Source organism: Eschrichtius robustus, chromosome 21, assembly GCF_028021215.1.
Source record: "Eschrichtius robustus isolate mEscRob2 chromosome 21, mEscRob2.pri, whole genome shotgun sequence".
NCBI lineage: Eukaryota > Metazoa > Chordata > Mammalia > Artiodactyla > Eschrichtiidae > Eschrichtius > Eschrichtius robustus.
In genome coordinates this window covers 14,835,929-14,849,274 of record NC_090844.1, presented here as the reverse complement: position 1 = coordinate 14,849,274, position 13,346 = coordinate 14,835,929, and the positions used below count along the sequence as shown (strand labels likewise).

Below are 13,346 nucleotides of genomic sequence, written 5' to 3'. Positions count from 1 at the left end.
AGTGGCATATTCAAGTAAAATTCTTCAGCCAGTATTTAGAGATTTTAGTCAAACTTAAGAGACTTGAAAGCTGGAAATACAGATATGGCACATGCCTCTGAAGTTGCTTATGGAAGTGATCTGAGGTATTGAGATAAAAGTGAGTGAATAAGGAGAGAGGCAAGCCCTCCCTCCCTTTATCCATCCGTCCGTCCACCACCCACTTAGTCATCTGCTCTCACAGACAGGAGGGGAGCTGCCTCAGAGGTAATGAAGTGAAGGAGAAGTGAAACAGCCTTGGTTTGGGGAATTCGAAGGGCATCGATGATAATAAAGGCTGTAATTTCAGAAGAATAGTGGGTAAATCCAAGATTAGAGGAATTTGGGGAGATAGTGCTGAGATATTTCATCAAAGTCCATTCTTTAATTCCTTTTCTGACCTGTTATTTTTGAGCGGGGACTTTCCAAGAGTTTAGGAAGCATGACTGTTATGCTTAGGATTGCAGTACTGCTGGGCAGAACAAAACTTAGTATTTTTGACTGAAACACTTCTCAGATCCTTTAGTATACTCGTGTCCATTATGAGATAACAAAAGAGAGTCTCCCAAGCTACGTCGCCCTCTTTTTGTCGGAGCATCTCTCAGGACTGACATTCTGCAGCACGTCCTCTGGGGTTCAGCCAGCTTCCTGGCCTCTTCACTGCTCATTCTGGAAGAGAGAGCTTAAAAGAAACTGTCCTGGAAGAGAGGCCACCTTAATCCACCTTCTTTTGTAGGAAGTCCCGAAGAGAGGATCTTGGGAGATTTAGACGGTTGACTACAATCCAAGAGTGACATGGATGGGGAGGGTGAGGGGAGTGCTGAGAGCCCTCGAGGCGGGAGGCAGCTTGCTGTCTGTCTGCTCCTGGCTCAGAGTCACACTGGGGCCGGAGGGAAAGTTGCCTTCCCCGCCACTAGTAAAGCAGCAGCCTTCGACATATGTGATGTTTTCTCTCATCATTTGTATTACTTTTCTGTCTTAATTTCTGTTAATAGATCTGCAGGTTTTCAAAGTTAGAACAGTTTAACGGAACAAGTACGTTTCTGAGAAGCATTGGAGATTCTCATCCCTATTAGTAACTTTTTCTGTTGAGCAGATACATTACATTTTACAGATCAGTTGTTTGTAGGCTAGGGAATTGCCCGCCTGCAGGACACGGCGAACGGCAGGCCCTCAGATCCGCCCCTCCAGTAATCAGAAGTACGCTTCAGGCTGAACCCTGCGCTTGGGCCTTGTGGAAATGGACACGCTTCTCTTTATCTTCTCCCCGAAAAGATTTCAGGTTACACGCTCACCGTGCAGGCCTCGGACAACGGCAGTCCACCCAGAGTCACCACGACCACTGTGAACATAGACGTGTCTGATGTCAACGACAACGCCCCCGTCTTCTCCAGGGGCAACTACAGCCTGATCATCCAGGTGATCCTGGGCCCAAGCCTCACTGAACGCACCCCTGTTGAAATAAGCTCTTTTGTTGGCCTCTGTGGTTCGTTTGAAGTATCTTTCTTTTCCCAAGACTACTTTTGAGAAAAATGGGAACAGTGACATTACAGGGGTCTCTATCAATACTAAAAGATGAGCATTTCCAAGATGCTGTCATCTCTTCTTTTTGTGCTTTGATGTTTAAGATATTCTCGCTAGCTTGATTGTTAACCTTATCTTCTGCCCTTGCGTTTCCTCCTTGCCCCTCTTGCCCTCCCTCCTCCCTCCCACTCCTCCTCCAAACACCTCCCCTTCCTCACCCCTCCTGGCACCCCTCCCTCACTCCCCCCACACCTTTCTTCTCACATGCCCCCTCCCCTCCAGCCCCCTCCTTTCCCACCCTCTCCTCCCTCCCCTCCTTCCCATCACCACCAGCCCTCGTCTCTCCTTCCAAATGGAGCAGTAGTGTCTCTGTTTTCTGGAAATTTCATATTATAGAAAACTCGCATATGAGACGGGGTTTTGTTGAAAGTTGTGTGGTTCTCTTACTCTTGCAGGAAAATAAGCCCGTGGGGTTCAGCGTGCTGCAGCTGGCAGTGACGGACAAGGACTCCTCCCACAATGGCCCTCCCTTCTTCTTCAGCGTTGTGAGTGGAAACAAGGAGGGGGCATTTGAAGTCAACCAGCAGGGAGCCCTCCTGACGGCAGCTGCCATAAATAGGAAAGTGAAAGATCATTACTTACTGCACATTAAGGTATTACAGTCTTCCTTTATGATTTTGTTGTGGGCTCATGGAGAAGAGCTGCTTTGGTGGTTATCTTGTTCTGTGTAAACAGCTTACATTGCATGAGAAGACAAAACTGAATTAGAATTACAGTCTTTTTCTGGTTTTCTGGTCAGACCTTCATTTTTATCCCATGGCACTTCGTGGGGGCTTATTTATTCATCGGGTTACTTCATCATAGACGTTGGTAGAGCTAAATTTCAACGTAAATTAGTGAAAGGGCTAGAAAGAAGTATTTATCCTGTCCCTTGATAACACTTCTTACGTGGAGAACTAATATCTAACAATTGGTAATATTTTAGAGCTTGAACAATGTAAATATATTTTTATTAAGAAGTTGTAAACGACGACATAGACGAAGGTGATTTTTTTTTCCCCTTTTCTCATAGGTGGCAGATAATGGAAAGCCTCAGTTGTCATCTTTGACATACATTGACATTAGAGTCATTGAAGAGAGCATCTATCCTCCTGCAATTTTGCCACTAGAGATTTTCATTACTGCTTTTGGAGAGGAGTATTCAGGGGGTGTCATTGGGAAGATCCACGCGACAGACCAAGACGTGTATGACACGTTAACCTACAGCCTCGATCCCCAAATGGGCGGCCTCTTCTCTGTCTCCAGCACGGGGGGCAAGCTGATAGCCCACAAGAAGCTGGACGTAGGGCAGTACCTCCTCAACGTCAGTGTAACGGACGGGAAATTTACCACCACGGCTGACGTCACGGTGCACATCAGACAAGTGACGCAGGAGATGTTGAACCAGACCATGGCCGTCCGCTTTGCCAACCTCACCCCAGAAGAGTTCGTTGGTGACTATTGGCGCAACTTCCAGCGAGCTTTGCGGAACATCCTGGGCGTGAGGAGGAACGACATTCAGATCGTTAGCTTGCAGCCCTCCGAACCTCATCCGCATCTGGACATCTTGCTTTTTGTAGAGAAATCAGGTAGCGCCCAGGTCTCAACAAAACAACTTCTGCACAAGATTAATTCTTCCGTGACGGATATTGAGGAGATCATTGGTGTGAGGATATTGGACGTGTTCCGGAAGCTCTGTGCAGGGCTGGATTGCCCCTGGAGATTCTGTGACGAAAAGGTGTCTGTGGATGAAAGTGCGATGTCAACGCACAGCACGGCCAGACTGAGCTTTGTGACCCCGCGCCACCGTAGGACAGCTGTGTGTCTCTGCACAGGTAACACACATACGCACGTGGAAGTAGGCGGTGCAGGTCATTTCATGTACAGCCTTTGAAGGCTATACATCAAACATCGTTTTCTTGAAATTCCTATTAATTAGCTCTCCCCCCTGCCCTTTTTTTTTTTTTTTTTTTAAAAAACAAAGGGGGAGAATGCCCACCTGTCCATTATGGATGTGAAGACAGTCCGTGCCCTGAAGGATCTGAATGTGTCACTGATCCCAGAGAGGAGACATACACCTGCGTCTGTCCAGGTGGCAAGTTTGGCCAGTGCCCAGGTGAGAGTTTCAATAATTAAGAGTACTTTTATTTAAAAAAGTAACTTTCAGAGTTTCTTATTTTCTTCTTTGTTGGAGTTGAAAATTTCGTAAAGTATGTTTATTATAACAAGTCAGACGTAGAGGCGAATAAAGAATAAAGGAGTAGCTCTTCCTTCCTCTTGAACTCCTCCCGAGTTAATAGTTCGATGCTCCTCCTCTCTCATCAGAGCTCATATAAACATACAGTCCCATATGTACAGATTTATTGTCCTTTTCCTTTCACATCTTTTTTTTTTTTTTTTAAAGAAACTAAGGAGTGATTACATCTAACGCAGGCCTCTTTTCCTCTGTTATGAGCATCTTGCCAAGTCCTAATGCTTGTTAATAGTTGTACAGCATTTTGTAGCATGGCTATACCATCATTTATTCAACATGGTGCTTACGTGTAGAGATTCAGTGTATGTTCTCCTGTGTTGCAAGAAGAATCCTTAAACGTGTATCCTTACGTATTGGCACTTTCATTTCTGTACAGCAGATTGTAAAACTAGGACTTACCTGTGTCAAAGGTGAACTACACTTTTAATTTTTAGATATACCGTTATGTTAGTTTCCCAAAAGTTGTACCAGTTCCTGTTTCTTCCAGTCATGTGTGAAGGTCTCACTCCCCATTCCTTTGCTAATATTGAAGGTTTTCAATTAAAAAACAAATCCCCCCCATCTAATAAGCATGAAATGATATCTAATTATTTTAATTGCCATTTCTCTGGCTACTTGTGAAAGTAGTCTTTTCATTTGTTCATTGCCTGTTAGCACTTCCTCTTCTGTGACTGGCCCGTTCCTATTATTATTTGCTTCATTATCTGGATTATTTGTCTGTTTCTTATCTGTAATGTCTGGAGCTCTGGAGCTCTTTGTGTATTTTGAGCAGTAACATCTGCGTAACGCTGTCTGTTATGTTATTGATCTTTTGATTTGCTTAATTTTTATTTTGTCACTTCTGCATAATTTTACAAAACAGTTTTCATCTCTGGATTGATATTATTTTCATCCTTTTTGTAGAATGGGAATTGTTGTATGTCTTGCTTGAGAAGGTTTCCCAAACCACCTTCAGGCTATGTATTTTCCTAAACTGCTTTCTAATAATTTTATAATGGGTATTTCATAGTTAGCTCTTTTATTACCTTAGAATTCATTTCTCTGTGATACAGCAGTCTAACTTAATTCTCTGCAAATGGAGATCCAGTTGTGCTGTGCTGTTTATTAAACAAGTAGACATTTCCCATTGAATTGCATTTTGTAATGTTATAATCATAGATCCAAAACTTGAATTAGTCAGGGCGGGAGTGTGGGGACACACTTATAAAAATATTTAAACTTGATTCTGATTTATTTTTTCCTCTTTGTGATTCACAGGGAGTTCATCCGTAACATTTACTGGAAACAGCTTCGTGAAATACCGCCTAGTGGAGAATGAAAACAAGTTAGAGACGAAGCTGACCATGAGGCTGCGAACCTACTCCCCCCACGCGGTCGTCATGTACGCTCGCGGGACGGACTACAGCATCTTGGAGGTGAGCGTTGGTGCATATTTGTACCTCAGATTGCGGGAGACTTTAAAAATACGCATTCCATTTTATGTTCAGATTGTCCATTTTTTAAAAGAATAAGCAAAATGAAATGGTTGAGGTATTCATTTAAATGGTTCATTGATACTTACACGTAAGTTTTGTAGAATGAAAAGCTCTTTTTGCTCTGCGGTGACATAGACATTTACTTCTGTTTTTTACAGACATTTTTAGGTACCTGTGACTGTTACATTCAAACTCTAAGTGATATTACACCTTAGTAATATTACAGGGATTTTATAGAAAGGTCGTACATATGATTGAAGTGATAATTAGCTTGCCTCCTTTTTTTGTTGTTGTTTTAGCATGATTCATTTTTGATTTCTGATAAAAGCTGATGCTATTTTTGGTTGTTCAGTACAGTTAATTATTAGTCACACGACGCCTTTAGGAGACGCAGTTGAAATTTGATATCCTTGAAAGGTCCATTTTTATTATCTGTACAATGAACAAACGAGCGTGTGTTCTGTAGTACTTAAACGCGAGGGCTTACTTTCCTCCTTCAGTCACCAAACATGATCCCAGACTGTGCGTGAAGACTCCGTGAGAGTAACGTGAACAGTGATTGTTTCTGTCATAGATCCACAACGGAAGGCTGCAGTACAAATTCGACTGTGGAAGCGGCCCAGGCATCGTCTCTGTCCAGAGCATCCAGGTCAACGATGGGCTGTGGCACGCGGTGTCTCTTGAAGTGAATGGAAACTACGCCAGGTTGGTTCTAGACCAAGTCCACACCGCATCAGGCACAGCCCCGGGGACGCTGAAAACCCTCAACCTGGATAGCCATGTGTTTTTTGGTGGCCACATCCGTCAGCAGGGCTCACGGCATGGAAGAAGCCCCCAGATTGGCAGTGGTTTCAGGGGTTGTATGGACTCCATTTATCTGAACGGGCAGGAACTCCCTTTAAATAACAAACCAAGGAGCTACGCACACGTTGAAGAATCGGTGGACGTGTCTCCTGGGTGCTTGCTAACAGCTACGGAAGACTGCTCGAGCAGCCCTTGCCAGAACGGAGGCGCCTGCCACCCCTCACCCACTGGAGGTAAGCTTCACAAGGGAGCCTTCTTTAAACGTTACCCGCATAGGCGCTTGAGGGGACGTTCCCCCTGTATTTCTGCTCTTCCTCTTTTTATTCAGTCAGTTTTTGTCAGCTCCTGCAGCCAGCATGGGATCTGAGTAGCACACGTGATGCTCTAGCGGAGCGGGATTTTGAACGCATCCCAGCAGCGGCTGGAGGGGACGGTTTCTCTCCCGCTGAGCTGCGGCCGCGCTGCTTCGTGTTTCCAAACACGTCTCATTCTGCACCGGTAGCCACAGGAAACCACTGCTGACCTCGAACTCCTCTCCGGCCACACGGACACTGACCCGGGGGTTAGAACTGGTTGCACGTAGTTCTTCTTGAGGCCTCCTTTTATCCAGTGGCCCAGCAAAGGGGACTGCTAGCCTTGCTCGCTCTAGGTGGGAGTAGGAGTGGTTTTCCAGAAGGCCTTGGACCCCTCGTAAATTATGGTGAACTAGAGCTGGTTATGAGTTCTCTCTTCAGTTCTTTGTGTTTTGGTGATACCAGCAGTAGACAACTTTTTACCCAGAGGGAATGGGAATTTTACTAGGTTTTACAGGTCTTAGAGAGCTAAATCTTCACCTAAACTTAAAAGTAAAAACGAATATACTGAGACTTATTTTTTGAGCTACTGAATGATAGGACTTTTTGTTCCCTTTTGCTGATTTAGGTTATTACTGCAAATGCAGTCCCTTGTACATAGGGACCTATTGTGAGGTGGGCGTCAACCCGTGTTCCTCCAACCCCTGCCTGTACGGTGGCACCTGCATTGTGGACAATGGAGACTTCCTTTGTCAATGTAGAGGATTGTATACTGGTCAGAGGTATGTAGATTTTTCTTAGCTTTCATAGTTAATTTTAACATTAACGTTTCTAATGTAATCATGTGTGTAAAATACATTCATTTGTTACCGTTTTGCTGTATTTGTGTACAGTAGGAGTATTAGCTTTATGTTTATTTTTTCCTTGTTCTTTAGGTGCCAGCTTAGTCCCTACTGCAAAGATGAACCCTGTAAAAATGGTGGAACATGTTTTGACGGTTTGGATGGTGCTGTCTGTCAGTGTGACTCGGGTTTTAGGGGAGAAAGGTAACTGGCTTCTTTCAAGATTTGTATTTGCACCTCTCTATAGTTTCCCAGTGATCAGCAGATGCAACAAGACTTCATTAATTTGGACTATGTTGCTTCAGGATTTGAATTCAGAGCTCATAATGGCTCCTTGTATAATTTATCTTTTCATTCTTTAAGCAAATACTGAGCAAATGAATATAATATTATAATGCTTGAAATATTATATGCTTTAAATATATAATGCTTCTATACTTTAAAAACATTATTTATGAACAAAGAATGTATGGGTGCTTGCAGAAGTAACTGCAGAATGAGTAAGATTGTATTTTTTAAAGCAGACACCCATGGAGTTGTTACCTATCTATGAGAGTGATGACATTTTTTCATCGTTTATGTAGCATCTAAAATCTTTTTCCACTCTCTCAGTATCTTCTGTGAGCCTTCCATAATCCTGAGAGGTGATAGTTATTTTCCAGGTGAAGAAAACGAGGCACTAAGGTGCCTGTTGTTGACCTTGAAAGAAGTGGCTTTTAGTTCCAGGTGCCATTTCACCTTAGTTTTTAAACCAAATTGGTGAAGTCTTACTCAGTGCTTGTTACTTGCAAGTGCCTAGTGCTGTACATGTAGAAAAGCCTTCACCATCATATCAGTCTTGTTAGAAGGCTTGAAGCACGACCTGCCTGCAGAGATTCACATAAGGTTTTGCTCTAGTAGTGGTTGTGGTCTTGAACTTTGCCATCTGTCACATGGTTTTCATTTGTGAGTCTACTTTAGTTCTAGACAATACTCAATATATTTAACAAAAATGTCTCAGTAGTCAAAATTGTAATGCTAGGTGAGAACAGGGGATGTTAAGCAGGTACATTTTGTCAAAAGAGGAAGGGTTAGACGTGGCAGGTGGATCTGCGCAGGTGCAGAATATGCCCGTTTGGGAAGGCGGGCGGCCGGGCGGCGGGGGTGAGGGGATTGCACGCGGACGGGTCCGTAAGGGTGAGGGTCTGAGGGAGATTTTCAACAGGGAGAAGCATATAAAAACAGAAGACAGACTTGTCTAGCCTTTTTATATGCTTTATGGAACTGTCATTTTTCCAAACAGGAACATTTTCTGTGAAATTTAACCTAGTCTCTTGAAATACATTTATCATGCACATTCTAAATTTCTGGATCAGAAATCAGGACAAACTGAGGTTTAGCCTATGAGTTTGATTTAGTAATCTGTTGAATCCTTAGAAAACTGGCAGTTAAAGATTGACTTGGCATAATGTTTATCTCCCAAATGTACGGAGTATGGAATCAAGTGATTCATTACTCCACAAAAGGTTTTTTGTGTAGTTATTGCTGTCAGTAGTGTATTTTTGGGTGTCATACATTTGGTTCTGTTTTGGGTGGATCTTATTAAGGAGGAATTAGCCGTTAGTCTCTAAGAGTCATAGGCCTGGCACGTTCTGGCTCCTGTTGCAAAGGCCTCTCCTCAATCTGGGCTGTCTTGGCAGGTGTCAGAGTGACATTGACGAATGTGCTGGCAACCCCTGCCGAAATGGGGCCCTTTGTGAGAACACACGCGGCTCCTACCACTGTAACTGCAGCCGTGAGTACAGAGGAAGGCACTGTGAGGACGTCACCCCGAACCAGTACGTGTCAACCCCCTGGGACATCGGCCTGGCTGAGGGGATCGGCATCGTGGTTTTCATAGCGGGCATCTTTCTACTGGTGCTGCTGTTTGTCTTCTGCCGCAAGATGATCAGTCGAAAGAAGAAACACCAGCCCAAACCTGAGGACAAACACTTGGGACCCAGCGCAGCTTTCTTGCAAAGACCGTATTTTGACTCAAAGCTAAATAAGAACATGTACTCCGACGTACCACCCCAGGTGCCTGTCCGTCCTATCTCCTACACTCCAAGCATTCCAAGCGACTCTAGAAACAACCTTGACCGAAACTCCTTCGAAGGATCGGCTATACCCGAGCACCCCGAATTCAGCACCTTTAACCCCGAGTCTGTGCACGGACACCGGAAAGCCGTGGCCGTCTGCAGCGTGGCCCCAAACCTGCCTCCGCCGCCTCCTTCAAACTCTCCTTCTGACAGCGACTCAATCCAGAAGCCGAACTGGGACTTCGACTATGATAGTAAGAACGACTTTGTAAATCTTGATAAAATGTAGCTGAGCGATGGACAGAGAGATTACAAGTTCTGCCAGAGCTTCTGGTGGTTCAGATCAAACTGCAGAGTCTTTGTTAGTGGTGAATGTGCTCAGACTCTGTAGAGCTCTGGGACGACTGGAAAGCTTTTCCTGATGCCCCAGCCCTGGCTGAGCACTGTGGCTGCGATGTCATTTTAATTTAGGAATTGAATCTAGTCGTGTTCCAGTTAATCTGGAAAGATCATTTTATCTTTGTAATTGATGTGGGTTCTCAACTATAATTTAGAGGGACTTTTATGACAAAAAAATTGGGAGGGCATTTGCGTAGTAGGATTTTTTTTCTAACGTGGCCAGAGGAAGTGACAGTATTTAGGTGGCCTGACATATATTTGATGCTTTGAAAAAAGCTATAGGTACCATTTTCAAATAAAATTTTAATTCCCCAGGTTGTCTAATGGTATCCACTGGCAGGTTTTTTGCGAATTTCTATTCTGTGAGTCTGCAAGCTATACTTGTAGGTTTTTGGTTTTGTTTTCCAGATGTTTCTGGTTTTTTCTTTTGATGTTCTTTCACTAAACAAATCCCAGGCAGTCTGTGGGTCACGCTCGCTTTGCGTCAGGATACAGCAGGGAAGAAAGCAGAGTCTCTGCCTTCATGGAGTGTAACGGTTTGTCTGTCGTCTCCTCCTCTTAGCTAAAGTCGTGGATCTTGATCCCTGTCTCTCCAAGAAACCGCTGGAGGAGAAGCCCTCTCACGTGTACAGTGCCCGGGAGAGCCTGTGTGAAGTGCAGTCCCTGAGCTCGTTCCAGTCGGAGTCGTGTGACGACAACGGTGAGTGAACGCGCATCTGAGATGCTCGGGTTCCCCTGCTCGCCGTCCACAGCCCCGCTCATGCGACGCAGCACAATAATGTAGACGCACCCGGTGCCCCTGGTTTGGTTGCACATTTCACTTCGGACCACAGTTAGACAGTGCCTTGGACAGCCTTGCATGAACTTCCAACCAGGGAAAATGTTTAAAATGTTCTTAGTGCTTAGGTATTGGAACTGTAGCAACTGATCAGTAATAAGGAAGAAAATATAATTAATTGAAAGATAATGTCTGTCTGATTGGTTAATTTCACTTTGACCTTTTTCCACAACAGTGACTATTATAGAAGTTATGTGGATTTTTTAAAAACCCTTGTAACAGCTTCCTTGAGCATACCCCGCACACACACATGCTTACACCCTCACAGCCCTAAGAGGAGAAGCCATAGTCTGAAACATGCAACCTCAGCAGCACCGGCGGTATTACAAGGTTTTATTTGTCTCTTCCCCCAACTCCCCTGCGGCCTCAGCTCCCATTTGGATCAGAGCATACTGACTGAGAGCACAGTTTCAGAGATTGCTAGTAAGTTTGATTATATTTCTAATGAAGAAGGCTTGACGGTGGGATCATTGATGCCAGTTTTGTTTACCTGAGGGTAAATCGCATTGATAACCAGCTTTACCATATGAGCACATACCAGTAGAGAAAACTGTCAATATTCAGAAATACAAAAAAGTGAGTTTTTAGTGGAAATTTTTGAATGTCAGAATTAGTAATTTTTTTGTGTGAAAATGCCATGTGTAAACTGAATTGTTTGTGAATCCAGAGTAAATAGCCCATAATACACTGAAGAGGCCTTTCTAAACTAAGGATGGCCATAAGTACGTTCCATTCATTCCTGAATCACTTTAAGCATGTTATATATGATATCAAGGTACACCTGTGTTTATTATCTAGTGATGAAGTATATGGACATAACTCTGCTTATTAAACCAACAACAAAGTAGAATTCTTTCTTTCATTAGGTTTAATTCTAAAACATTAGAGTTGCTGATTTATGTAATAATTTATATCTTTGTCCTTAAATGCTCTTCGTAAACCTCAGAATTTTGTCAGCATTTTCTTTCTTTTCCTAGTTTTTTTCACTGAAACATCATTCTTAATTCTCTTAAATAGCTTTAATAAGCTCTGGTCAAATTAGTTATGAAAATTAATTGCCAGATAATACAACGTGGGAAAAAATACATTTTCCCGGAGTGTCTGTATTTTAATCTTTATCATAATTTTAATCATTATCAGTCATAAAGTTAAAGTCTATATTAAGAGTGTATTTAAATTGTATTTTTAGTTTTCTAAGGCTGTTGTAATAGATTACATAGTGGCTTAAGACAAGATAAATTTGTAACAGTTCTGTAGCTCAGAAATCTGACGCTTGTCTCAGTAGGCTAAATTTAAGATGTCAGCAGGGTTGTCTCCTTTCTGGAGACTCTAGGGGAGAATCCCTTTCCTGCACCTTTTCCAGCTTCTAGAGGCTGCCCCCGTTCCTTGGCTCATGGCTTAACTCTTCCATCCCTCAAAGACAACAGCAGTGCACCTCCTGGCCATTCTGCTCTAGTCACAGCTCCCTCCAGCCACAGCTGGGAAAGTTGCTCCCCGTTTAAGAACCCTTGTGATTACATTGGGCCTGCACAGATAATAGAGGAAAATCCCTTCATCTCAGGATCTTTAACTTAATCATATTAGCAAAGTCCCTTTTGCCAAGGATAGTAACATATTCACAGGTTCCCAGGATTAAGATGTGTACATCTTTGAGGGCCATCCTTCTGCCTATTACATGCGTACTTATTTATTTTGGCGTAGATGCTTGAAGACAATTGAAAGGGAAAACAAATGAAAGGGAATTTACACAGGAAACAGCCAGGAAGACAGTCTGCATTTCTCTGCTGTATGTTGGCTCACCAGCTGTTAACTCGTCTGCAAAAAGACAAGAAAATTGGGGTGGGAGTACATAGAACAGAGACAAAGCCGTTTTTATTTTTATGTTGCATATTTTACCTTATTATGTAGCTCTTAATTTTTTTTCCTGGGAAGAATATGAGTTTATTAAATGGACCCAGAAAATTGGCTTAGGAAGTATTTGACTCTTTGAATATGAAATCTTTTGGCCATGGGATGTTAAAACAAGGATTGTTTTGTTATGACTTGATTCATAATTGTAATTGTGACACAAATTAATGGCTAAAAATTTTTTTCCTAAATTACAGTATCATATGGTTACTCTGTTCCTTTGATTAATAATAACAAATATATAGCTTGATTAGAAAAATCTCTGAGACATATAAGGAACAGAGTGCAAGGGTCATACATAATTATATAGCTATGTTAAAGTAGTCACATTTTTAAAGCTATGAGGTAGAAATTATATAATATAAAGAAATGCTGTTTAATGCACTGTCTCCTGACTAACTGAAGATTTTCCTAATGTACTCCTTCTGTACCTTTTTACAAGCTTCCATAGTGACTGTAATACACCTTGTCAATGCCGTAGTTGACACGGTGACTAAAGAAGGTATAGTCGTGCGTGTGCTCAGTGTTTGTGTGACAGTCCCTGGAGTTGTGTGCTTTTGCCTACTGTAGTGTTGTACAAAGTCCTTATGTTATGGTTCTGAGGAGGTTGAATACTTTTATTTGTGCAGGTGTGTACATTAATAATCCAGATATATTGCAAAATTGTTATATATGTGTGTCTGTAGTCTTTGTTACTTTTTGCCATTTACAGTGAATTTACACAGACGCCAGAAGTCACCTGTAGGGTCTTGGACAGCTGCCTTTACATGGCACAATATTAAGAAGTTAGAAGTAATTCTATCTAAAAAAAATTTTAATATAAAAAATTCTCTTCATATGAATAGGAGTAAAACTAAATAACACACAGCTTTTGTAATTAACTATAACTGACTCT

General features: G+C 42.6%; 1 protein-coding gene across 4 annotated transcripts in view; it reads left to right on the top strand.

Annotated features, from left to right (window-relative positions):
* FAT1 (FAT atypical cadherin 1) overlaps positions 1-13,346 on the top strand; it is a 122,121-nt gene that overhangs the window by 104,293 nt on the left and 4,482 nt on the right. For 3 of the 4 annotated variants that reach the window (XM_068531955.1, XM_068531953.1, XM_068531954.1), the window contains exons 17-26: positions 1,294-1,437; positions 1,998-2,195; positions 2,615-3,416; positions 3,566-3,697; positions 5,093-5,250; positions 5,885-6,347; positions 7,036-7,189; positions 7,343-7,453; positions 8,929-9,560; positions 10,268-10,405. In XM_068531955.1, the coding sequence (XP_068388056.1) occupies positions 1,294-1,437; positions 1,998-2,195; positions 2,615-3,416; positions 3,566-3,697; positions 5,093-5,250; positions 5,885-6,347; positions 7,036-7,189; positions 7,343-7,453; positions 8,929-9,560; positions 10,268-10,405 (2,932 nt within the window). Of the gene's footprint in view, positions 1-1,293; positions 1,438-1,997; positions 2,196-2,614; positions 3,417-3,565; positions 3,698-5,092; positions 5,251-5,884; positions 6,348-7,035; positions 7,190-7,342; positions 7,454-8,928; positions 9,561-10,267; positions 10,406-10,913; positions 11,364-13,346 lie in introns of those variants that run through there. The other variant, XM_068531956.1, reaches the window with a different exon arrangement.